The sequence below is a fragment of the Micropterus dolomieu genome, linkage group LG10 (assembly GCF_021292245.1).
Source record: "Micropterus dolomieu isolate WLL.071019.BEF.003 ecotype Adirondacks linkage group LG10, ASM2129224v1, whole genome shotgun sequence".
In the NCBI taxonomy this organism is placed as follows: Eukaryota; Metazoa; Chordata; class Actinopteri; order Centrarchiformes; family Centrarchidae; genus Micropterus; species Micropterus dolomieu.
Window position 1 is genome coordinate 13,524,028 of NC_060159.1, and position 27,793 is coordinate 13,551,820.

A 27,793-nucleotide genomic window follows, 5' to 3' on the forward strand; every position below is an offset into this window, starting at 1 on the left:
AGGATGACCAGCCCCGGGCGCGTGAATAAACAACGTTTAGGTCCGAGACGTAGGCTAAATAGTGAGCCGTAGAGCGCGAGGGCAGTGTAAAAAAACGAGAAAACTTAGAGGCTGCCCATGGTGCTGTATCGCCCCACGGCGTCCCCTCAGTCTGCGAGGGGACCAACGAGCCTGTGAGCGTCATCCTTTCTACGACCTGTTCATACCTGAGCTCTCGTGCGAATGCAGGGATGATGTACGTCCATAGGTTCAGCCACCTGACTCGGTCTCAGTCCGCATGAGAACATGGACGAAGGACAAGCGGATATAAACCCCAAATGAAGAACCCTCTTCGGCTCGACAAACATGTTGAAGACATCATTTGTCACGTACTTTCACTGGTTATCTATTTACTGAGCAGCTCGAGCCCGATTCAGCCCCGTAGCCGTTCGTTCCTTCATGAAGGGGATTTGAACATGTTGTAAAATAAAAACATGGACTGCTGTAATTTAGCTGCCCTTTAAGCATAGGAGGTCTACGTTTTAATCCGAGAAGAGCGACGACACCCGCCGAGACATGGCTCGTCTACTTGTTGTGGTCAACTCCGTGGTCCTGTTGCTTTTTGGCAGCGGCATGTTCTTGGTAGGAGCAAGTAAGTACAAGCCTCTACAGCAGAGGAGTCCGACCAATTTTTGTGCACTTTGTAACCTTGTAAAATGCGCCATTAGCCATACAAAGTATTACAAAAACTAAAACAAAGGTCACAGTGTTTTTTAGAGTCTCACGAGACTTTTGCTGTTTAATCTGCACCTGATGATAGATGCACTTGATCCCACCCTTTATTCACACATCATACACTATTTTGTATGTGTTTTAATGCCCATGTATACTCAGTATCCAGTTCATCCAGTAACACCTGTCTAACCAGTATAAAGTAGGTGCAAGCAAGTACAAGCTGTGCTGTTACACCTGTCTTTACTTTCTTTGAATCATGTAGAAATATTACAATATCTTTTTTTTGTTTACATTTCAATTCATAATAACCTTAAGCCTAACAATGACAGTTTGCCCCATGCATCCAATTAAAGAATACATAGCATGTTTATACAATATTAGCATGTTTAAAGCAAGACGCATGCACAACTATCGCCACCACAGCCACATCCAGCACTTTCCACCACTCACTTGGAAGGCTACAACATGCAGGGGCATTTGCTTCTCTATAATAATGTGCCACCAGTTGCAGAGTCAACACTGCTTTCAGGTTTCATTTACAACAGTGTATACACACCCAGTATAGTTTGCATTCTTGCCATTGCAAGCTTGGCTGTTAGACTTACTGGTTATATATTTTTCCTTGAAATCTTCTCTGTCTGCCACTGTATGCGTGCATCTACAGTATCTCTGTCTCTTTAACTACCTGTCTGCCTCGATCACTTCTTCCCTCGCCCCTCAATGGAACTGCGTCCTACGTGTGATAGCGCCTTGAAATAATCAGATTGGCACTTTACTGTTTCTGTGGGGGTGTGTGTGCTGTGTGCCTGAAACAAATATTCATAGCTTTTTGTCATGTTCTGCGTCAAAATTTGAAACGCAAGAGCATCTCTGATCTCAGTGGAGTGCTGCATAGGGCTATAAAGAGCAGGGGAAGCTAAAATAATAAACATGACACTCATAAATACAAATGTGGCTGTCGCAATGAGCTTCAAAGTAAATGAAAAGAAATGCTGAATTAATTAGCGCCACCCTTATGTATGCTCTGAGACTATGGGATTCACAGTGACACAACATTCAGGGGGAAGGTCTGAATTAGTTGTAAGCCTCTTTGGTTCATGGAAAAGTTTTCCATAAACATTTCCACTATACAGCGAAGCAGGAAAAAGGATTTCAGTGAAGTTCTCTTTGGTGATATTGTCAATGGGATTTGCTTAGATATTTTGATTGTGATGCTAAAATTATGTAATGGTGGTTAGTACCATGTAATAAAGCCTGTTTTTCTTTCATCTCACCTACTGAAACTTGTTCATAAAGCTTTGTACTCATCCACTGAGCATGCTTTTCAATATGAGTCATGATTATACATTGATCTACATGGCACAGGTATTTGGATTGGTAAAACTGAAGATTTGTAAAAATCTGAAGAAATGACATTTGGTGCACATAAAGTCAACTGTCATTGAGAAAGAAAATCCAGAATGCACAATCTTCCTAAATCAAACAGTGGGAACACACTTGGATTTCTGTCATTTCTTTAGTCCAAACTGACAAGAAATATTTGAACGTGGGTAACCATATTTACATTTACACGTTCTGAAAACAAGCATGCTAGAAAATGAATCCCCCATGAGGCCTAAACAGAGCTTTAGCCAGTGAGAAAACATGAATTAGAATGTATTGGATTTATTTGGATGGCCAGGCTCATATCATTCTTCAAATTGGCAATCTGCTGTTTATAAACCTGGTGACACATTCTTGACAAATAGACATTCTGTATTACAGCTGAATCCATCCGAGTGAGGGCTAATGTTTGCTCATGTTGTCATAATGTTACCTGCTGTCACATGGCAGACATTTTACAAATACACAGGGAAAATACAGACTAGTGTGTTTGGAGAAAAAACAAAAGAAGATTTGATTCAATCTGAGATTTTATATCTATGTTTTGAGTCTCACACAGTAGCTCACACTTGTTGGTGTCTTGTTTAGACGTCTGTTAGATCCAGTAAACACCCACTGTAGCCACTAAAATCAACTTGTTCATAAATCTGCTCCAGCATGTGACTTCATACTAGCCTTTTGCAGTTTTGGGATGATGAAGCAGTGTAAGCTTCAAGCTTAAAAGCCTCGGGGTGGCACCTGGTCCCATCTGGTCCCAGTGCCATTTTACAGCCTCTGAGTGTATGAGAAAGAAGAGTGTTAGTAAAGGAAGAGACAGTAAGTTCCCCTACTATAGAGAGGTTCTAAAATGTATAGGAAAAAGCAAAGGACTTAGCCACACCTGGCTGGACAAGTCCTTTCCTCTGTGTCCGACTACTTCATATTGTTGTTGCTGCGCTAGGGAGACAGACAGACACTAGTGTACTAGAGTAAGAGATTGAAACAAAGATCACAAAGTCACTGCTCTTACATGGCTTCAAATGTAAAGTAAAGATGTGAAGGAAGGCAGGATCTCAGTGGGGGGATGAAACATGAAAATGGTCTTCAAAGGTGATATGGGGGCAGGCAGTTCTGCGGCTGAGTTAAACCAGCACAAAATTGCTTAAGAGTTCCACTACTGGGCAATTTGCAACACGGCGGCCTGTGAGCAGCTGTGCGACAACCTTCTGCTGTGCAGAGGAGAACATTTAGACTTCCCACGACTGGGTTCGAAACACATCCAGATTGAGCTGTTTGAAGACTGACTGGGCAACACGTCAAATTTAAAGGCACCAGTTTTGACTTATTGCCTTTATTTATAAGATGTCTGTGAATATATTATCTCACAAGGGCCTAAGGTATTATATGTATTAGAAAAGGATTACATTGCAAGCAGCTCTTCAAACTGTCAGTAGCTTAGAGGCAGAAATATGATCAATAATACTGTCCACATCTTGGTAGATCAGTGCGTTTTGCCTTTTAAATGTGTTTGAAGCTAAATGAATTATGCACCTTTGGGAGTTTCATTGTGTTGTTAGTGAGCCGGTCAATTGTTTGGAAAATTTATGAACGTTTATTACAGAATAATGAGCAGAGCACTCTCTCATGTCAGACTTGATTTTCTTTGTAAAATGAAGTAGAACCCGCTTCTGTCTCTATTTGAGACATTCACTGAGTCATAGAGCAAATGTCTCTTTGTCACACTCTCCTTTTAAATGTCAGTTTTCAAAAATCATTCAAAAGAAAGAACTGGGTTGAAAAGTGTCTAACATCTTCTTTTACCTTCTTTAATCTGCAGAGCCTATTAGAAAAGGTTGCCGACTCTGCTAACATACTTTCTAAAAGAAATGCATAGAAAGAGGCAGCAATATAGCATTTTGCATTCACTGTGCATTTCAACATTTTTTCTTCTACTTCAGCATCAAACTAAAGTGGCTCAGGGAAATGCTAAAATGGACATGACATGTCATCTGTCAAATTCTGCTCCTGGTAAACCCGACGGGGGATGCAATCTCCAATTTTCTACGCCCATTTTTCTCCTTCTGTTTAATCAATATGTCATGGGTATCCAAGGTGGTCTGCAATCAAAAGCTACACAGGCTGCCTTATCTTGATAAACCTAAAATCACATTATTTGATTACAAAAAAAAACATTATCAATCAATCTCTTCACCTCATATGCTGGGAATATACAGTATAAGCAACCAATAAACAAACTATGTGTAAATCAGGATAAATTGCGTAATTGTGCTTGGCAAGCAAATATAGAGGACAAAATATTAGATGCCAAAGCTGTGCCTCGCTCGGACAAATTCAAACTGGGCTCCTTTCCACGTGGCGTGTCAGCCATTCAGAGCTCCACCTGCACTTTCACTATCTCTCTGTGCACTCTGGTTAGATGGGGAGTAGCTAATGCAATGGGCTTTGGCTATATTCTATGATTCATCCTGGCAGTGCGCCCACATCCCAAGAGGGTGTTACCATTTGTTTGCACTGACACACGCCTCGGCCGCTGTGACCTATTGCTGTTTGATTTCAGATCTTACATAATGCATTCTGTGGAGTGGGGCTTACTCAGGACACGTGGCCGACAACAAATACTGAAGTATCCACAATGACACTTATTACTTCAGAAGGGAACATCAAACAAGCTGGAAGGGAACATTTGGAACAGGATTGGATAATTGGACTTCACATCAAGAAAAATATTTGCATTAGAAAATCAAGTCATCTGTTGTCTGCTCATGAGCCAAGAGTTTTTGAAATTATTAAATGAATGGATACAACAATGTTAGTTTGTAGTTTTAGTGATTTATGTTCAACAGTACAAAAAAGTCCCCTTACCCAGGTGCTTCAAGTTAAAAACCACATGCTATGGAAACAACATCATATAGGATGAGGGCACTTAGACATTAGAGATGATTCATGGCCTGCTTCACCTGATCCGTCACTTGCTCCATCACCACTAAATGACCCACAGACAATACATCATAGTTAGTGGCTGTTATTTTTGCCCATGATGGCAGGCTGCAACCCCCATTATCTAAAGGACAATGAGCTTCAAGAGAAATGAACGTGTCCAGTCTTAGATAAATGTTGCACCTGACTCTGAAGGGTGTGCGACATGTGCTGACGGCAATCTCGGCTTGATAGTATTTGCCTTTTAACGAGAAAGATTTATCCTTAGAAAACAAATAACAATGCTTGTTAGTTTGGCAAAGGGTGTCCTGGGGATGATTCGGCAGCAAGAATCGAAGCTTCTGTGCGGCTTTTAGAACTGCAAGGCTGTTAAAATGAGATACAAAGAAGGAAATGCAATCCTGGTGCAAGTCCAAGCCATATGCAGCTCTGAGGAAGGATTTTTTTAAGTAGGAAGCTTTATTAGTATTCAGCCAATAACTGTCCTAGCGTGTTGTGATAATAGATTCAATTGTAAGGTCATCAAATGTTCAACACAAAATTATCGTTTTGATATTGCTAAGGCACAAGGACACAGGAACCATTATTGTAGATTACTGTAAGACTCATTCCCCAATGCTCTGCAAAGATCAAGGACGACATATTCTATATGCAACTTGCCCTCCCTCTTAACCTGCTGTACGTCTATCTTGACACATTAGAGTACCTGCTTCCATAAATAAGCTTCTCATAAAACTGACAAAATGAGACAAATGGAGGCAGTTAATTACTCTGTGACATATGGCAGGTTAATAGTTATAAATAGTTATAGTAATAAAATACAGTGCATGTCACAACAGTATACTGTGGTTATCTGACTAGACTGCCCGATAATGTTTTGTGTATTTTCCTCTGTTTATGTTTCACTGTTTCTTTCTTCTATTAATGTTGCTCTTCCTCCACCGTTTACACGTCGATCAGCTGCGCTATTTTCATACTGTTTAATTCACAAGCAGTTGGGCACACTGCTAGCACACACACACAGGTGCATACAGCATGCACACATAGACACATACATACACACAAACACACATAGATACAAGGATACATCACACACACTGCACACACTAGCCTACACTACATCCGATAGTTGAATGATGACCACACTTAAGCTCACCTCTTGGAATGTATGCAGAGTTGGTTCAAGTGAAAAGAGATTTTTAACCATCTAAAAAATTTTCAATAAAACATTGTCTTACTACAGGACACTCATTTATCCAAGACAGCAGATAAACTCACCTCACCACAGTTCCCTCACTCGTACTCAGCCTGCTTCAACTCAAAACAAATAGGTGTCACCATTATGATAAATAGAAAAACACACTTCAATCATATTACCACTACTCTAGATCCAGAGGGTCGATTAGTTATTGTTAACATTTCTATTCAAAATACTCATTTATGCATTGCCAATAATTATAGCCTGAATGTTGACAATCTCTCTTTTATTCATGCTTTCTTCACCCCACTCTCTGCTCACTCAGACACAGCTCTTATAATAGGAGGGGACTTCAACCTGGTATCTAATCCAGTAGTTGACAGGCTCAGTATGGCAGGCAGTCATGAGAAGTAAAATAATCTTCTACTCATCATACAAAAAAAAAGAAAGAGAGATCTCGTGAATTAGAGCGAGGACACAAAACATTAGAAGTTGCCTATGCTGCCTTCCCACAGGAACACGTTCCCACAGGAACACGTGCTGAAAGATCTGAGAAAATTAAAACTTTAATTAAATGAAATTATTGATAAAAAGACCAAATTTCAGTTGCAAAGACTATGCTTTGAGAACTTCGAACATGGCAATAAATCCATCAGATTCTTAGCCAACCAACTGCAATTGAATAAAGAAAAAATAACAATTTCCTCTTTAAAAGATTCAGATGGGAATATGACTCATAACCCAGAAGAAATAAACAATGTATTTAGAGATTTTTATAAAAACATATATACATCACAAATTGATCCATCTAGCTCCAACATTGATGTATTTTTGAACAATATAGATTTGCCAAGGTTAGATGATGAACAGATCAGGGCTCTGGATTTACCTGTTTCAATGGCTGAACTCCATGAAGCCCTCTTACATATACCAAATAATAAAGCCCCTGGGCCAGACGGTTTTCCTGCTGAATTATACAAGGAATTCTGCGAAATACTTGCGCCCACATTCTGTAGGATGGTAATGCAAATTAGGGGTACTTGCATGTTGCCTCCAACAATGAACTGTAGTTCTTTACACATACAAGGAATTTACTTTGGTGTTAAGGTGCTACACGCAGACAGACATAAAGCTGACATAAATAGATGTAGAAATATATAAATATGTAATAAACAAATGCAAGTTTATAAGAATAACAGAAGAATAGAGAAAAATAATACAACTGACAATATAAAAAAATAAAAATAATAATAAAAATAAAAATAAGAATGGAACAACAACAATTTACAATTAACAACAAATATGTGCAATATACCAGGTTTGTGCATGATATGACATGAAGTGATACACTCCGACACTCCCATCCAGTTATCGCCCAATATCACTTATTAACGAAAATCTTAAAATCATCTGCAAAGCCCAAGCAAGAAGGCTAGAGAAGGTCACTCCTGGTATAATTCACCCCAGTCAAACAGGGTTTATCAAAGGCAGGCACTCCACCAACAATACACGCAGGCTACTCAATGTAACAGACTATGCCACTATTCATAACTTGGATGCTACGGTTGGTTCTTTATATGCAGTGAAAGAATTTGACCGGATAAATTGGAATTTCTGTTTGCTACTTTACATAAATTTGGATTTGGAAACTCTTTCATAGACTGGATTAAAATATTATACAGTTCCCCAAGAGCTTCTGTCAGGACAAATGATCATACTTCTCCAAGCCTTAGTCTTCAGAGCGGTACCAGGCAGGGTTGCCCACTCTCTCCCTCGCTATGCGCTATTTTAGAAGAACCACTAGCAGCTGCTATCAGACAAAATGGAAATATTAAAGGAATTCAAACAGAAAATGTACACCACAAGATAGGCCTTTATGCAGATGATGTATTACTTTTCCTCCTAAACTCAGAAACATCTCTTTCTGAGACAATCACACTTATAGATAAATTCTCATCCATCTCAGACTACTCCATTAACTGGATTAAATCCATAGTTTACTTGTAATGTGTGATTTCCACACCGCTAAAATCAGGGAATATTAAATATCTGGGTGTCAATATTTCCTCAAGGCTGTCAGAACTGACATAACTAAATTACACACCTCTACTTAAATCAATATATGTCCATCACACAAGGTCATCATTGCCCATAATAAAATCAGTGTTTTCAGTATTACCCAACCAAACCTCTGCTGTCTGGTTTAAGTCACTGGACTCAAATATCTCAAATTTTTTGTGGAAAAATAAAGCCCCACAAATCAGTTAAAAAACTTTGATTGTGGTGGTTTAGAATTGCCAAATTTTTCTCATTACTTCCTGTCCAACAGACTACAATATATCTCAAAATGGATCAATCAAAGCCCACTGGACCACTCATGGATGGACAAAGAACAAACATTCTGTAAGGATATTAAAATTTCCAATATGCCAGTCATTAGTTCCAGCATCCATCATCATACCTGTGTTAAAAGCATTAACATGAGCACTTCACTGGCAGTCTGGTGGGAATTTCTCAAAATATCTAGGTCTTCACCTATCCCATGCAGACTGACTCCAATCTGGAACAATCCTGGCAAAATAAGAAAACGCTAAATTCCCCTCTGTGGTATGACAAAGGGATAAGACATCTAGAGCATGTAATGCAGGGCAATAACTTTATTCCATTCCAGGATCTAGTGGCACAATATGGAATTAGCAATAATAAATTTCTTTAATATCAACAGTTTAAATCCATAATTCAGGCAAGATTTAAGGATAACATAATGGACTTGCTGACAGACCTGACAAAGCATGAATTCATATGTCATATAAATATATATAACAAATCTGCATTATATTGTACTTATTTCGGCATCAGTTTGATCCGTTTATTACAATTAAGTGGGCTTTCACACCTACCTCGTTTGCTCCTTAAGACTTTCGGACTTTTCAGTTTGGAACAGACGAAATTTAGTCCAACGAAAAGAGGTCCAGATCAAACTGAACCATGGTTTGGTTTGTTTCTGGTGTGAAAGCATTTTTTGGATGGTTTGGACTTTCACCATTTACAGGAAGTTCGGCGTTTCCCGTACAAACCAGAAACAAATACACAGGGAAATGAATTAAAATAAGGACACAATTATAAATCTCCCGTGACAGCTAATCTTTTCAAACAGAGGGAATTATAGAAGTAGCCTACACTGCCACCCATCTCTTTGGTCTTTCCTCAAACGGAGGTGCAAAAGGATTGCTTGGGGTCTTCTCCTCCTGTCCTGTCGGTGATGTTTTAATGTTCGCACAACGAGCACGTTTAATTGCGACATTATAGTGGTGGCAAATATGCACATCTTCATTTTTTATTCATTCATTCTTGTCAAAGATACCCGATAAACCAATCAATGTCGACAGGATGCAACTCTCGCCACCAAAACTATTATCAATGATAAAAATGTTACTGTTGAAAACAGATGGTTCAATCTCTTTCCCATTCTTAAAGTGGGAGACCGATCTATCCATTAGTCCACACCAAAACATCTGGATACAGATAGGTTTAAATACTTTTAAAATTACTAAAAATCACAATCTACAACTCATACAATATAAAGCTCTTCATATAATATACTATGCAAGACAAAGGATGTCTTGTATTGATGGGTCTTATGCACTCAAACATCTGCCGAACAGCTCAGGTAACATATCTGATAGTTGTCCAAACGTTCTGGCAGAAGACATGTGAAGACCTATTGATATGGCTAAGATATCCCTTCCCAGTTTCCCCATCACTCTGCATGCTGGGGGACCTAAGTGACATTAGTATACAGATTGACATATCATACATGCTTCTCACTGCCCTATGCATCGCCAAGAAAACAATCCTCATGAACTGGAAGGCCAAAAAGAATTTAAGTATCATCCAATATAGGAATCTCCTTATGGACCAAATTAGCGTAGAGAGAATGTCTGCTTTCAAAAACACACAAAAATGTTTGACAAAATTCCTGTCTCTCTGGTCCCCCTTGATTAACTTTATCACTTAGTGGGGGTGGGTGTTTGCAACCTCGCTACTCTGGGTCCTGTGCACCCGGTAGGTGGGTAATAGTGTCTGGGTGCTGGAGCCCCCCCGTCCAGCCCGATGACAAATCAATACATATTTAAATAAATAATAAAACAGACAAAGGAGTATATTAATACTCTCTTGTTAAAGTAAAATCTGCCTGGTTACCCCGGCCTCTTAGCATGTCACGGGAACCCAGTCCCAAAACCTTGAACCCTCCCTCATAATGCTACAAGGGCTGAGAGAGGGAGACTGATAGCTTCGTTTGACCCGAGGGTCTTGAGATTTGCCTCAATGTCACTTTTGCACTAAACACTGACGCCATCGTTGACTGTCTCCGAGATAAAACAGACAGAAGTGCAAGACGCAAGTGAGAGAGAGGAAAGAGAGAGAGAAAGAGAGAGAGAGAGATAAAAGTGGAGACACAGAGATAAGAGAAGAGGGATGTCAGAGGCACTGCTATAGAAAACAGCAAATCATTTGAAATAGCTCCCAATTTCATCATTTTGTCTTTCATATTTCTCTCTCAAGTGCATTTTTAGATGAAATATTGTCCTACACAGCATATGACTTTGGCTGTCATCTCAACACAACTGTGTTATGGGTTATTTAGTCCATGCCCCACAAGTTAATGAAAGTATTTGAAATACAAATTGACTGTACAACTGTCAATTAATACCCACTTTGTAGTGAACTGTTAAAGAAAGCTGTAACTAGAAATCTTACTGCTGGTACTTGGAGCTGTAAAACTTTAGATGAAACACATTAGGCAAAGCATATGTTATTCCATCTGTATTGTCTTCTCCGATGCCATCCCCATAAGATTCTATATAATTCTTTTGTCTTTTCTTTACAACTTACCTTCCAGCTCAAGACATTTTCATTCACTTGACCATCTCAACATAGCATCAGTTACTTGTGACAACACACAAAGTCCAATAGACCTGTGTTAACTACAAAAAAGCCCCAAGGATGGCCTACAGGCTTGGAGACTGTGAAGGCGTACAGGGCCCTCCATTAGCTCTGTCACCCCCCCGTTTCTCCTGGCCTCTGCTTCCCAGGCTTTTGTCCCACTTCGCAATCAACATGTCCACTTGCAAGCAAATCATGGTAGATGGCTGTGAAGTCACTGGGGTAAAGAAACGTAACCCTGCCCGAGGGAGGTGGACACTGTGGTCATTTTCTGTCGGGTTGTCAGACAAGGTTGTTCAGAGGGAAGGAGGAAAAATGTGAAAAAGTGATAAATATCCATGGTTTTTTTAATTCTGGAGGGTCATAATAAAATGCAAGTGGATACAGTAACATGTTGCCACCAGTGGCCTCCCCTTAAAAGAACATTATAAATGTTGCACTTGCTCCAGAGAGTTCTAATAATTTGCTCTTGACTGCAACCTCCTTTGTATGCATGACAGTATATATTTATATCTATGGGGACACCAAATCAATGTCCCTGTTTAGACCAGTTTATTTAAATGTGACTAGCGCTGAAATTAAGCAATCCAGTAGCAACGGGTGACAAAAGTAATTAAAGTGGCACTGTTGTAGTGTGATATGGTTAATTGGTCTGAAGACAGTGGATCAGAAAACAGTGATGCTAGTATTTGGAGATGAAAGGAAGAACAGAAAGGTACCAGTGAAACAAAAATTTAAACCAAACCAAAATCCACATTATGCAGGTTCTAGAAATCTACAGAAAAGTGAACAGTTTTCAGTCTAGTCCACTGCTTGATTAATTGAGACCCAGCAGCGTCCTGTACCATGATGACATACAGTAACAAGCTGGTGTCCCATACTGTATTTACTCATTCCACTGACGAATTCATCCACAAAACTGGATCACATGAATTCTGAGCGTAAGACTTGGTTATTCACTTTAAATTCGAAACAAACACCTGTGGTGAGTTTCAGAGTGCTAACAAAGAGCTTGAGACTTTCCAGGTTCAGTGTTGACACAGATGGCATGGGTAATTTAATATCTAGAGGAGTGGGCGGAATAACAGACCCCTCTGTTTCTGTTTCCTTACTGCCAGACCGGCCACCAGCTCCTGTCAATGTGTCCGTCATGCACCTGCGGGCCGACTCGGCAACTGTATCCTGGGAGGTTCCAGAGGGAGACATAATAATTGGCTTCTCTATCTCACAACAGGTAACTCCTGAACTTCTATTGTAAATCAGCAAGACCGTGGACAGGTTAGCAGAGCAACCCCAAAATGGGAAAATTGCATTGTTTGATTTTTGGCCATTTGTGGTTTGGCATTGAGCCTTCATCGTGTCCTGCTGAAATTGTGTTGGCACACCACCCAGCCAATACGTACAGTGCACCTGGAATTTAATCTACCATGTCACAGTTGTTGACAGCCTGTGGATAGATTGAGATGAAATGGGGGCGACAGAAAAAATATTTTTCAGACAATAAAATTATAATCTCTTCAAGGGCATATGTTTGGTTTCAACATTGAAGGAGACATATTTAGTGGGTGGTTAGGAGATACTCCCCAGAAAATTTTAAGCATTTTTTTGTACCAATTTCTGTCTTTTCAATTTATTCAAATGTTGTTGATGATTCAATTCAATTCAGTTCAATTTTATTTATATAGCGCCAAATCACAACAACAGTTATCTCACAGCGCCTTTCATAAAACAGCAGGTCTAGAACGTACTCTGTTATGTTATTTACAGAAGCCCAACAATTCCCACCAAGAGCAAGCACTAGGCGACAGAGCCAAGGAAAAACTTCCTTTTAAGAGGCAGAAACCTCGAGCAGAACCATGGCTCAGGGTGGGCGGAGACCACCAAGGAGAGAGAGAGAGAGAGAGGGCAAGAGAGGAACAGAGAGAAAGAGAGAGAGGGATGGAAGGAGAGAGAGGGGAGGGAGGCCGCCTACACAATATACACACAGAGGTACAGACAGTAAAGGTGATGTTTCTATAGGCTAAATGAAAAATGGTACAGATATTTAAAGTAGTGTTAATAATAACAATCGTAATGTTAATTATTATAATAACAATAATAACAATAGGACTAGCAACAATAGTCGTTGCAGCAGAGGGTGTCGAGCAGGAACACGGGGGAAGCAGGTGACCCGCAGCCACAGAGCCAGACTCCACAGCTCCAGAGCCAGAAACACCTGCAGGAAGTGATAGGAGGAGAGAGGAGAGGGACGAGAAAGCACAAGACTACCGGAAAGGGGAGAAGTTGAGTTAGTAACATGCAATAATGGGATGAGGTTGCGTAGAGAGGGAGAGAAAGTAGAGGAGAGGGGACCTCAGTGCATCATGGGCAGTCTAGGCCTATAGCAGCATAACTAAGGGATGGTTCAGGACTCACCTGAGCCAGCCCTAACTATAAGCTTTATCAAAGAGGAAAGTCTTAAGCCTACTCTTAAATGTGGAGATGGTGTCTGCCTCCTGAACCCAAACTGGAACCTGGTTCGACAGGAGAGGAGCTTGATAGCTGAACGCTCTGGCTCCTAGTCTACTTTTGGAGACTCTAGGAACCACAAGTAACCCTGCATTCTGGGAGCACAGTGCTCTGGTGGGGTAGTAAGGTACTATGAGCTCTTTAAGATAAGATGGTGCCTGACCATTAAGAGCTTTGTAGGTAAGAAGAATGATTTTAAATTCTATTCTGGATTTTGCTGGAAGCCAATGCAGAGAAGCTAAAACAGGAGAAATGTGATCTCTTTTCCTGGTTCCTGTCAGAATGATGTTTCAAATGTTTTTATTTATATAAAAGGGAATCACAAATTTCACGCAGCAGGTGACAAAAAAAAGGAATATAATGCAAAGTCGTAATATTTATATATTTTTTATATATTATAAAAAAGAACTACCTGCCCCATACTCTGCTGTGCATTAGCTTGCGTTATTGCTCTGCTGATATGGTCGTATCCCCTTCAGATAAATCCCTCCACAAATCCACCCAAATGTTAACTTCAGCACCTTCGATAAAGTGCAGCTCACAGCTGCTTCAGTGGGAAGCATCCTAGAGCAGTAAGTCAGTCCCAAACAGAGCAAAGTTGTCTATAAGTGAGACAGCGACCCAGAGGAAAGACGCCAGACTGCAGTCCAAACATTTTACAAGTTTAAATAACTGGAGACTGCCAGGAAATACTAACACATGACATCATGAGTTGAAGCAACCTATTCTATTATGTCTTTATTCTCTAAATATTACATTACAACACATTTGTTTCTCATAATATGATGACATAAATCTCAAACTCTTCGACAACAGTGGCCCTAATATGCCTGTTGGTTTATATTATTCTCTAACAAATTTGCGGCTGACTGTTAACCATTTGTGTGCCAAATACATTGACTAGACAGACAACAGTAGTTATGTTATATTTTGATCAAAATAACTGCTAGGGACAATTCAGTAGTCGCTGAATATTGGTAGGGACATTTCCCGTCCCTACTAAATTCTATGCCCTTGAATCTTTTCACTGACTGTTCCATAGAGGACACATTTTGTGTGTTCAGCAAACACCTAACTATGTGTCATGAGTTTGTCCAGCATACTGAGTAGGTAGTAGTTCATACGCACAACATCCTGGGTTAATAAATATGTGTTTTCGTCTGGATGTATATTCACAGGAACCTCTTAAAGCATTGCTTAGCATGCAGAGAGGCTGTCTAAATCTTGCCTTTAAGTCTTGAGTTAGATTGCAACTTGGCATTGTCGATTTGTTAAGAGAAAACAAGGGTGCAGCGGGAATGCACATAAGCATGTGAAGCTGCATTTTTTAGGATGACAAGATTTCAGGGGCTTAAAATAGAAGGACCAATGAATGTTAACACTGAATGACAGGATGCCATATGCTGCTATAATCATGTTTATGCTTTATGCAACTCGAAACATTATGCAGCCATTTAACTTGGCAATTCACACACTACTGATGGGCTGTATGTAACACCCAGATGTCGGCTGTTCATCATGACATGCAGCTGAATTTGAACACGTTTGGTAATTGCCTTGAGTGTGTATGGCGGTTTAATCATTACATTATTTATTGTTTATGGAGAGTAACAAGTTTTTCTTCTTTATCAGATCTCTCAGTCAAGTAAGGGCCACAAAAAAAGAAGACATCTGGCCCAAAGCCACTCCAAGTGCAGACAGACGAGAGAGCTCACTAAAAAGAGAGCTCTGCATGCAAGCAGGAGGAGTTAATACTTTTTCTTTTAAAAAGCAGCTGAAAACGCTGTTATTCAAACAGGGATTTAGCTAAACATTAGGCTTGGTTTTAAAGTTGTCTGCCATATATCAATGTGTTTCTGGTGTTTAGCTAGAACTGTATTTTGTTGTTTCATTGTGAAGCACCTTGTGATTTTATCTGTGAAAAGTAAATCAATTTTACTTACTTACTTGATTGTTTCAATAACATTCAGGTCAAAGACAAAGTCTGAGACTTTGAAAGCTTGTGACTCGAGCTACTTGCAGTCAGTTAATCAGAATATTGACTCTACAACTTTTCAATTTCCAGTCAAGACTCCATATGGTGAAAATAAAGTGCCAACTGTTAAGATAATAAAGTACTCAGCGTGTTGTTCTCCAGTACCTTAAATATTTTCTGGTTGGTCGCCTCCGTCTCACATTGCTTATGGCTTATAATATATTGAGGTACATGAATGTTTTTAGCTTTTTTTATGATGCTGGAGGGTGATACATCATTAATGCAGGATTGTCCTGTAAAGATGAAATCCATAAAATCAAGCAACATGACTTATTAAAGAAGAGAGTGTTTTCTTTAGGGACAGATTTGCAGGGCTGTTATTTCTGTGTGGTCATGTTGATCACCTCATTGCCCACTGTGCTGATCATTGTCTCTACTTGTAAGATCGCTCCATTCTGTGTTCCGTTTCGATCCATAGAGGCAGGAAGGACACATGCAACGATTCATTCGGGAAGTCAACACCACCAGCCGCTCCTGTGTCCTTTGGGACCTGGAGGAAGAGACAGACTACATCATCCAGGTCCAGTCAATTGGTCTCTATGGGGAAAGCCAAGCCAGCAAGAAGGTCCATTTTCGTACCCTCAAGAAGTCAGACCGCTTCCCTTCCAACAGCTCCAATCAAGGTAAGATGCAAATTAATACATGTACTAATAGCTACCTTTGAAAAAAGAAGTTTTTGTCTGTGTTCAGGGACAATAATAGAGCGTGATTCCTCAAACACTGTTAAACCCTTGTAAAAACGTTTCTTAAAAAACAAAAAAGAATAAGACTGGCATTATGTTATTATTATAATTATCAACAAATCCTATGAAAACACCAAAACAAACAATTAACCTATTCTGCCAAAAAGTATAATTTGAGTAGAAACAGATACAGTTTATAGCAACTTGCCACAGAACTCCATTATTGTTCATACACTATTAAGAAAACCAAGCGTGTACGGCCATGATAATGGCTCCTAAGACTGTACTCAATGGTGCTTTGAGCTACATACTAAGGTAAGCCTGCTAGCATGCTCACAAAGAAAATGCTCTAATGTTTAGCAGGAATTTTTTTTACAAGGTTCTCCCTCTTGGTTAGCATGCTAACATTTGGTAATTAAGATTAAACACAAATTCAATCTGAGACTAATGGGAATTTCAATAGTTTTTCAGGTATTTGGTTATAGTCCAAAGTATTGGGCAATTAAACATTTGACCTGATGATGGCATCAGATGAAATATCAGGAGATCACCAAGATCATTAGGATTCACCCTCTGGGAACCATGAATATGTACCCAATTTCATGGCAATCCATCCAATAGTTGTTGAGAAATTTCTGTCTGTGTGGTGGAGTGAATAATAGACAGACCAACACCACCAGATTATGAGTGTGGACGTCTTCACCTTCATCAAACTAGACAGCTACTAGAGTCTCAAAAGATTCACTAGAGATGATCAGAGTTCAACGCAAAAGAGTTTCACAAGACAAACCCAAGCTGGTCCTGGAACCGAACAGATTACACAATGGCTGTGCCAATTTTCTAAAAATGATGTCATCTTTTCCCCAAAAAACAATGGCGTTGAGCATCCCATTGGCCGATTTTTACTAGTGTCAGCAAATCCCTCAGACAATGCCTAGCAGACACATTTTCAGGCTCAGTATCTGATTCCAGTATTTCAGGAAAATTCCAACTCATGAGGTCAAGAGATCAGATCCCCCCTGACATCGTTAGGCTAGGCGACCAGACATCTGTCCTGGCACATCTCCCATCATCCCATTAGAGGTCAGACTCTGCTCATCCGACCAACTCCTTCTGACACCATTCAATAATAGGATTTCAAGAATATGTGTTTTCTTTTTTAAACCTACATATTGTTACAGCACACACTTTGAACTAAGGCCGGTTACATCTGACAACAGAGTTTCTCTAATCATAGAAACTTAACATCAGATGTGAATATGATTGATATATTGAGTACATGAGTTAACTCTAGATATGTTTGTGATATATTGAGTACATGAGTTAACTCTAGATATGAGGCCACAAGGAACTTATCATACCAAGTGTCTGCACGAGTTGTAAAGTCAAAAGTTCATTGTAATGAATACATACATAATACATGTGACTCTGTTATGTGTTTTAATAGACTATTGTACAACAGGTATTGTGTTAATTTAGAGTCTATCCTTAAGTCAACAAGATGTCATGCCAGAGTTTGCCAAAATGCAGCATAACCGATAAGGTCACAATAGGTTACTGCAGCATTTAATTCAATGTTTCATCTCACTCTGTTACGTAACATAATGCTTTGCTTTTAATTCTATATTACATGCTCTGCCACAGGTCTGTTTCCCGTGGCACAGACAGGAGAAACCCATTACAGATGATTTTCCTGCTGTTGCACTAAAGCCTCTTCTGGCTGTTGAATGCTTTTAAGCACCTTGACACTGAAAATGAGGTACAGTAAAGGCTAGTGCCAACATAAGTGCAAATAACCTGAAGCCTCCTCTCGCAGCGTCCCTCTGAGTGGGCTCTATGTGCTTCTTGCAGGTTATTTTCTCCTAGACACCATTTCATTATTGACAGACTCTTCAAGCATGGCTACAGGCAGGCTCCTCTGAATTTATGCAACTCTACATCACTCCGGGTGCCTAATCAGGATTCTGACACACACTCTAAAACACTTTGGATTCAGAGTCTGGGCTCAGCTCATGAGCTGGAGGAAATAGGATGGCCGTGACCAATAGAGAATAGGTTCAGTAGCACTCAATTTCCTACAGCAAAGATGAGGAAAGAGTGAGAAAAAGCTATTTTCTTTCTATTATAAGCAGTTGAGAAGAGTTTACATTTCAGAAGAAACTCCTTTGCTAATCTTCTCTGCATTAGTTCACCATGATTATGGGATGAGCCAAATACATTAACTTAAAATGATGGCAGCTTGTGTTTGAAATTAGTCTGTTCACTCTGTTATCTTATCGTCTGGGTGTTGTGAATTTAGGAATTGCTGGCACAAGTGACTAATAAATGTTTCTATTCAGCTGACTCAGGTTTAGTACCATCAGTTAAGCTGCCAAGATCGGCGAAACTGAAAAAAAATAATTCAGCTAACATAAAGCTAATACAGGCACCGGAGTTACACCCCTTTCCTTAAGCTTTACATTCAGGAAATTATTTTCTGTACTCATTTTTGAAGTTAAAAGCAATGGATTTTTGTAAACTTACTAACTATCCAAATGTATCTGATCTGAAGTGCTGAGCATAAATAGACTTAGGGCCAATGCCTCACTACTTTTTTTCCAAGAATCTTGGAGAAGATTCATTATGCAACATTAATCAGTGAACCTTTTAATGTTGTACTTCGATGACTCCTTTAACGAGTTGTTCCAAGTGCCAAGTGGGTCAGAAAAACAGCCCATTCAGTGGATGAGCTTCATTTGTGGGAGTTTGTTTTTGGAAGTATAGAAGCAATCACTGTCAGCTTTCCATAAATCCAAAAAATGCCAGCACTGCTGCCTTCTCATGCCCCAGTTTCAAAGTTCAGTCAAGTTTCTTTATGTAACTCTTGTAAAGTTTATTACTCGACTCCTCTTTTCATGTTTGGCTTTGCGCCATTGTATATTTTGACTCTCGATATTGTTGGCAAATTTACTGTGGACTGAACTCAGTTTGTACATGACACACACAATGCACACATGACCTGGGGAAAATCCACACATAGCAGCGGTGGCTAATACTCCTTACATAGATAAGCTATTGTGCTGTTATTTAATTTCATACCAGTTTCAGATAAAGACCCTAGCTAAATGACTACAAAACACATTAACCTAATTAACTCTGTTGGTGTGATGGAAAATTACACCACTTGTCCAAACAGTAAAACAACGTAAAAAAGTAACATGCGGTCTTAAAGTGAACAAGTGAAAATCAGCAACACATAACTAACATTACTACATAGATACTAACAGAGGGTACATATCATAAAAATGTTCTATATATTATCTACATTAGTTAAGCTAATAATTATGTGTATCTACTTCTCCACCATGTACAACCTGATTCTGGTGAGTCTACTTGAACAAAGAGTCTGTCCTGTATAAACTGATAAACCGCTACCAATATAAGGTACTAGCAATGGTACAGCTGAACATTTCAAAAGCGTTAGCGTTTGCCTCAGCTAGCTAATGTGGGTAATGTTAGCCAACAGGCTGCTAACGTGCCCAAAAATAGTTTTTATGTTAAACTCACCATTATAATTGAAGGTCACCAACATGAGAAACTGGGCTTTTCTACTACATACTCCTTAAATACACTCACTTTTAGTCACAGTATTAGTTCCACAAACCCCTGAAAATGAATTTCAGTTGTTTTTTGAAAGTTAAAGTTATGTCTCTCAACAAGCATGTTCACAAGGTTTCCTCCTAAAATCACAATATATTCTTCACAAACCTTAATTTAATGTGACTTTCTGTTCAGGATCTTGCTTGTTCCTTAAAAGCCTTTTTTAATCTAGCATTACGGTGCAATTACAGAGATCCTTTGTCATAGCCAAGTGCCTCCTATTGAAACTAAATTGATTTGCGGTGTATACCATACATGCCCAAGAGCAGGAGCTATAATACCCATATATCAAAAATGCTTTTATTTTTTTCCTCATTGCAATTCTCATTGATAATGTGATTACATATTAGTGCATATGCTATTGAATGTACAGCTGTCTTGGTCAGAATCCATCTATTTCATATAAAGCATTTCCTGGCAAGATAGCAGCCATGTGTTGCTGGAGAATTTCAATTTAAATAGGTTACAATGGATGTTTTTCTCAAGATCAATATGTCTTTCCAAAGTCTATTTTAATTTTATTAGTTCCATGGAAAGCTTTTAATCAGAGTACATATTTATGTCCTTTGCCCGCCCTTCAATGTATGATTGAAAACTTGCAGAAGTACAGCAGCATAAAAAAATGTTGTATGTTGCCAGTTTATTAATATTCCATTAATTTAAGCAATCTACATTTGCAAAGTAAACATATTGGTTAAGAACTCAAATATAATTCATTGCTGAGGGGTAATTGCAGCACATTGAAGAGACTTTTAGAAATAAAATCTCTTGTGCTTATAGACAGACAAAGCTGTAATAAAATTGGGAAAACTAACTTGTATTTGTTAGCATGAACAGCGATGCCACAGTCACTACAAAAAAAATTCTCCAAATATGTTAAATAAATAATTTTCAAACAAAGTCATGAAACTGCTAAAAATGCTACTTGCTGCCACTAAGCTGTCAAGCTGTTTCACACGGGAGAGCAAAAAAAAGAACATTTTCAAAGGATGGATGCCTTGAGCAGTCAACCCTAACTAGGTAGGTGGTCCCCTTAGACACAATTACTGTGTGATACTTCAAAGAGATGCCAAGCTGTCTTCGCTGAGTCAGAAGCTACACCTACTGTTGGTACTCCCATTAACAGCACTGAGACAAAGGTATGCTACACACTGCTCGCTCCCTGCAGAATATTCCTTTGACTTCCACTGGTACACAATTCTACAACTTCATCTTTAGTTAATGCTTTATATACTTATAAGTTAACAGCATGCCGATTTGCTGATAGTGGGCAAATGGTGACATAAGAACTGAAACAACTAGTTTATTGATTATTAATTGGTAGATTAACAAAAAAAAAAGACCTTTAACTATTTTGATAATTGATTAATCATTCAAATCAAGCTAAACTGCAAAACATACCTAATTACTATTTTTCAGTTGTTAAGATTTACTGCTTTTTATTGAAGGTTAGCGGTCAGTCCTTAACCCCGTACATTTCAAACTGAATTAAGTCCAAGGGAGTAGCCTTGTGTTTTCATTGTACAACAGCCACTTGTGCACCACAATGTCTTCGCGTACACTGAAGAACTGACTCAAAATGTAAATGAAAACAAATTTAAGGTTTAATCAGTGTGACTGAGCAGTTGTTGAATTCATTTTGTCAAGTTAAGTGAATTTTAAGCTGAAAATGGTTTACAGTGTAATGAAACCTAAAAAAAAATTGCTCAGTGTCAAGGAGACGTAATGCAATAATAAATCACATGATCCATCTTTGTGACTACGGTAAAGCACCTCTGGTGTGTTGTTACACTGTTTCCCGACACAGTTCACAGCCACAAAAAACATCTTGGGATTCGGGGTGAGCAGAACGAAGGTCGACTAATTATCTCAACACAAACTCTTTGTTGCACTGGAGGCGCCACAATCCGCTCAGTGTGGTGTCGCCATGTTATTCAGGTCATCTGGAAATTCTGTTCACTCTCTCTGTGTCGTCTGCATCAAATATTAAGATATGCATACAGTATATCAGCATGCTAACACAGTCTGCATGTACCAAGTGGAAATCTGTAAACAAGAAAAAGAAGGCTCTCATCATCTCAACACCTCTACTAGTAGTTTCTCTATGCATAGCGATATTGTAATGCTACATAGCTTTTCATATATGCAGAATAAAGTGGAGCAACTTGTATGAGCACAAACCTGGGTCCTGACCTGGCATTTAAGTGTATTTTGCAGCCTGAGAGCTCACTGTGCAATGGAAAGACACAGGAGATGATGTAGTTGAAGCTTAGATTTGGCTCTCAAAGGACTGGCTGGAGTTTCAAGTCTATGTTAATACAACACTCACATGTAATTTATAGTTTGAAAGAGTTGGTCGCTGTAATAATTTCTCCTCTTCACATTGGTTATGAAGTGATACTGAGCGACTGCACTGTAAGAGATGGAGCAGAAAATCTACAGTCCTTACTCCATGCAAACACGCATTCTGCAGTTTAGTCGCAGCTAACATGAAACTTCAGCAATCGGAGTAGGTCGAGTCAAATGAATATATTCCCCCTGGTTTTCGTGTGCAGGTTCATTGCCAGTGTTTCATCCCCACTACTACTACCAAGAAGTATCCCTCCACCAGGGCTTAGCAAGGTAACCCTGCCGAGGGAAACATAAAAAGGGAATATCATAGGCTATAGGCCCATACACACTACTACCAAGACTAAAAAAAGTGTGGCAGTATGAGTGACCCCACTCCCTAATAGCTATCGTGAAGAGATCGGGGCCAGTTTCTTGACAACTTGATTCACTAAAAGAGGCAATTGGGAAGAGTGGTGCTCTGGAAGAGTTCCATCCATGCGGGTAAAGAGATAGTTTGGAAAGTGGAGATAGGCACATAGTCAATCCACTTAATGGAGGATATAATGCTACAGGATTGATACACAGTAATGCCCACCACAATTTCTGACTACTACAGTTTTTGTTAAATGGCATAATAACAGTCTTAAGAGATAAACAGTGTCCATTTTTGCCAGTCCACACTGACAGGATGTAAGTTGAACATCTTACATTATCAGGAAAACCAATAAAATAGCCCTGCAAGAAACACAACCTTGTAAAGGTTATAATGTTCAGCTTTCACTGAGACACACGGGTGTTGTTTCTACTCTATAGTAATGTTTGAGGCCATTGTTTTTGATGTTCTATTGGATTGCATTTTAATGTCTAATGTCCCCTTCCATATAAATAAAGAGGTTAGGACAAATATTCTGTACTTTTTCTTCAGTATTTTGTGTTCAGGAGTCTGTATTTACAGTACGACAACTGTCCTGTCTGTCCTCTCTGCTAGATGACCCCACTGTGCAGGGTCTGGACAAGTCCCGGCATCTACAAACTGGAGAGATGATCATAATCGTGGTGGTCTTGGTCATGTGGGCAGGTAGGTTTATAGACTGTATGTGGTTATTAATATTTATACAATTATGGTTTTATTTATGGTCCTTGCTTTACTTACTGGTTTGACATGAGAAGGGTAATTTGGGAAAAGTTGATGTCACATAAGTCCATGCACCAACACTTAGGCAAGTTTAGCCCCCCATCCCAAATTTAATCTGACACAGAAATACTTCAAAATCAAGTTTTCAAGGGCTTTAAGTACCACGAAATATAATAATTGTACAGAATTCTGACTTAATGTCACTGGAGCTGAGCCTACATGTATACTAGACTAGGTAGAGATCGATTATTTTTGTCAAAATGTCATCAGTACTCTAGCTTAAGCACCTAATTAATGTTTGATCTGTAATACTGGTGTTACTGTCTTCTAGTCCTTCAGCGTGACACAGGCCGATTGTAGATCCACTGAAGTCTAAGATCTATAAATCCATTGTCATACATCAGATGTTATTGAGCAGTTGTTATCAGTAGTGAAATGACTTTAAATATGCAAAAAGATAATTGGACTTTTCCAATGGATTTGCAAAATGTTAACATTTATTGTCAGTCTAAATGATGATTATCTTGTAGATGAATCAATACAAGGACACACCAGTCAATAAGACAGCAATCAATAAAGACAGAAAGTCATCCAGCACAAGACATACAGGATCCCCACTGAGTCCAAAAAGCTAAGTAAAAAAACACAATAAATGTAACAACTCTGAACATCCTGTCCCCTTTAAGCCTTTTCCTCCAACAGCGATGTCAAACCAACATCACGCTTTCCTGAGCATTCTCTGCATCTAAGCTCCCCGTCCAAGTATGATTTTCTTCTCCTTTGAGGAAGTGCGTTGATAAATGAAGTGTTGAGGCACAATGAGAAGTGGCACATCTGACAGGCAGCCAGAAGCAGGGTTTTCCCATCCCCGAGCAGCAGAGTGAGATGTTAAATAATACTAATGAGAGAAACCAAAGTGACACGGGGGCTGTGAAGAGTGGGAGTGAATGATTAAAGGCACCTCATATGGCGTATTCATAATGGACTGCTCATTTGCAGCCAGTCCAGCTCAAAGTCACCTCATTCTCTATTTTTGTGAGGCTTATTCATAAATTCATAACCTGCATCCTTTGTTTATTTCTGTATTTGTTTATTTATTTGTTTATTTGATTTCAGTTTCTATACTCCATCTTTTAATCTTTTATTTATTTATCTCTGTATGTTCGGCGGCTTGGTCTGAGTTTTAAAAAAGTGAATTATTGTAAAGTAATCGGGCAATTGCTTTTAATATGATGCAACCTCATCTACATCTACATTGTGTAACATTTCTGTGTGGCTGTTGGTTAACAAAGTGCTTAAAATGTAGTGAAGACCCTAGAGATCAAATTACACAAATGCTGTAATTTAACCATGCAGCAGTGGAAATGCTTACCATGTATGTATCCCTGCAACATAGAGACATGTAGCTTCAATATTGCAGAGCACTTATGTGGCGCATTATTAATATGTTAATTCAAGAAATTACACTATGCTTCTGACTATCCCTCACAGCTCCCCAGTTGACCTTACCAGAACTGTATATCAGTTTCTGAATATTTAATGATAGCATCCTCATAGAAATTCATAACCTCAATGAAGCAGGGAAGCTAATTGTAAGCATACAGTACTGATCCAAACTGGAGGCTGAGCTGCATCTGGCAGACTGCAAAATGTAACAAAGCCAACTCCGTGGAGATTTTCTGTCCTCCAAGCTTTCAGATAAGGGCCCGACCATCACCCTCCCTTGGGAGCAGAATTCCATTATCCACATGGCCTTTCAACGTGCTTAGTTAGAGGAAGTGGTGACATGTCTGCGAGTGACAGTTGCCGCCTCGTGACTGAATTCCTATCCTCTTTTGTGCGTGTCTGTGTGTTGCGCATGTGCCCATTTCTCACCTCCCGGCAGCTGTTATTGCCCTGTTCTGTCGGCAGTATGACATCATCAAGGACAACGACTCCAGTAACAGCAAGGAAAAGGCCAAGCCATCGTCGGAGAGGAGCACGCCGGAGCACCACAGTGGAGGACTGCTGAGGAGCAAGGTGAGTGCGACTCAGCTGAGTGAATACAGCTCCGCGTCATGATCACTTCAGGAATTTTTGTCTGAATGGATTTCTTGCATGCTGAAAACATGCACACCGTGTTTCCCCTCACGCAAGACTGGCTCTTGGCAAACAGTGTCTCACTGTGCAGACAGCAGTGTCACCAACTATATAAATTACTGTCAAAGTAGGAAACGCACAGGTGTTACTAAGAACATTAACGATGTCTCTGTTCTATTCTTAGCATCCCAGTAGTAAGTCATGACAGTAAGCTGGCATGTCCAATAGCAGGACCCTAAAACTGACACAGCTAAATTTAATTCTTTACACCTGTGCTATTCCTATGGAGACATGTCAAAATTTCCTCTGTGAAAAAGACCTATGTTTATGTGTTTAATGACTCAACGTGTTGAAGGATGTGTACAGAGGGGCAGTGATGATGTTTTTCTTTTTGTTCTGCTCCTTGCTGCAGAAACAACTTCCTCCAGTGAATAATAACATTAATGTAATCTAATCCAGTGTGCTCAGCCAACTCACGCGGCCATGAAGTGCCCACCTCTTTGGCACTTCACAACTGCAAACGTGGTTATGCTGGATATTAACATGATTACTGTAGTTTTGTAGAATACAGGTACATTTAAGGCTCTGCTGTACAGACTGGAACCAAAAACATCCAATATGCCATGATTAAGTTTAATTGCTTGACCATATAGCTTATTTGCCAAGCTTGACCGTGCATACTGCATGACAATGCATTAAAACAGATGTGATCACAGGAATCTCCAAAGATCCATTCCTCAACCGCTGTCAGTGCAAGATACTTACACACAAGCAGCATGTTTTTTATGGAAAATATATTTTGCATGTGCTATACTAATACAGTCAGTTTAAGGTTAAATGCTCAGCAGTAAATGAAATAATTAATAAGTCCATTCCTTGAAAGATATCGAGCCACTGGTGGATCTTTAAGTGTGTGAGAAATGCCTTTTAAAAGTAACAGATTGCAGCGGACAGATATATGCAGTCACAGCTCAATAATGAGGCCACGAGCAATCGATGGTGGAGGTCATTTGAATTTTGAGTGGCAAGGATTAAACACAGCAACATATTGAGTTCTCTTTTTTAAATTAGCCGGGGCGGCAATCGTGGCTTATCTCTCCTTCCAGTTGTCATTAAGTGGTCGGATGTTGACGTAAGGTATCTGACCAGAGACATTCTGATGAGGACTTCAGACACTCTCTCAAGCATCTGTCAATAGTAACAGTAACTGATTTTTATTTGTCTTGTCTGTTGCAGTTTCATGCTTCTGTGCCGTCTATCAACATCATTGAAGTTTGAGAGAAGAAGGAAGCTGAAGTTAAATTCCACCACTCTCTCTTTTACCGTGAATGCATTGTCAACCTTTCTTACTGAAAGCTGAAAAATGTGTAGTTTCTGTGGGTGATCATCAGTGAATAAGGTTGGCCGAGGCTGTCTTGCAAGACACACTTGCATGCACACAGATACATACCCTACACACAGCTACACGCCCCTATATGCACAAACACACAACACAGAGTAGCTAACCTACTCCTGCAGGTTGAACATAAACGAATGTTAACCCATGATGCTGTTAGCATTTATGTCTTTGCCAGGTGCTTGGTACGTTATTGCAATACAAAACACATAATACCACTGAGGCCAGGAGGCCTGTCTCCATGACTTTAAATACGCATTGTATTTTTGATATCGGCATGTGCGGTTAGATACCACGTCCACCTGTTATAGGCAACTCAACTCTAAATAAATCCTCCACTGCAAATGTGTTAATATATTGTCTGATCACAAATGTATATTAGCTGACTGCTGAGGGCAGATTGTTAATTAGCAGAGAAAGCAAATATATGTATCCAAAATTAATTTGTAAGAACCACCACAACATGTCTTAATTTTTTCTGATTATTGAAATTAAAATAACAATTTCTGGATAATGTTTTTCATATTTCATACATAACAAACATTCAGTCTGTACATATTTCATTCATTTTCCAAATGAAGTTGCATGCAGGTCATGTGCCTGTAGAATAGCATTTGATGTGCATTCTAAGTTAGATACCAAAAATGGAGAAATAAACTTGATTACAGTACTGTGACGCTGTTAATGTTTTCTTCTATTTTGCTGCTTTTAGAACAGGACACCATCTCTCATCATCCAGTCAATCTTGTACATTGCCTGACAATTGTATTACCTGAAGTGTAAAAATAAATCTTATTTTGAATGTCCC

At 39.3% G+C, this 27,793-nt stretch overlaps 2 protein-coding genes across 5 annotated transcripts in view; one reads left to right on the plus strand and one right to left on the minus strand.

The window, feature by feature from the left end:
* si:dkey-71h2.2 (low density lipoprotein receptor adapter protein 1) overlaps window positions 1-27,793 on the minus strand; it is a 112,725-nt gene that overhangs the window by 21,419 nt on the left and 63,513 nt on the right. The window contains exon 9 of one of the 3 annotated variants that reach the window (XM_046060920.1): window positions 2,978-3,028. The exons of 1 other annotated variant lie outside the window; for it this stretch is intronic. In XM_046060920.1, coding sequence (XP_045916876.1) covers window positions 3,010-3,028 — 19 coding nt within the window. In that variant the 3' untranslated portion in view covers window positions 2,978-3,009. Of the gene's footprint in view, window positions 1-2,977; window positions 3,034-27,793 lie in introns of those variants that run through there. One more of the 3 variants, XM_046060921.1, reaches the window with a different exon arrangement.
* fndc4a (fibronectin type III domain containing 4a) lies at window positions 4-27,792 on the plus strand. 2 transcript variants are annotated; one of them, XM_046060923.1, is made up of 6 exons: window positions 4-631; window positions 12,298-12,413; window positions 16,141-16,345; window positions 23,364-23,453; window positions 25,396-25,529; window positions 26,826-27,792. In XM_046060923.1, the coding sequence occupies exons 1-6, from the start codon at window positions 556-558 to the stop codon at window positions 26,865-26,867; spliced, it is 663 nt and encodes a 220-aa protein (XP_045916879.1). In that variant the 5' UTR covers window positions 4-555; the 3' UTR covers window positions 26,868-27,792. The 2 variants fall into 2 exon arrangements, with proteins under 2 accessions (XP_045916879.1, XP_045916880.1); XM_046060924.1 differs by lacking the exon at window positions 12,298-12,413.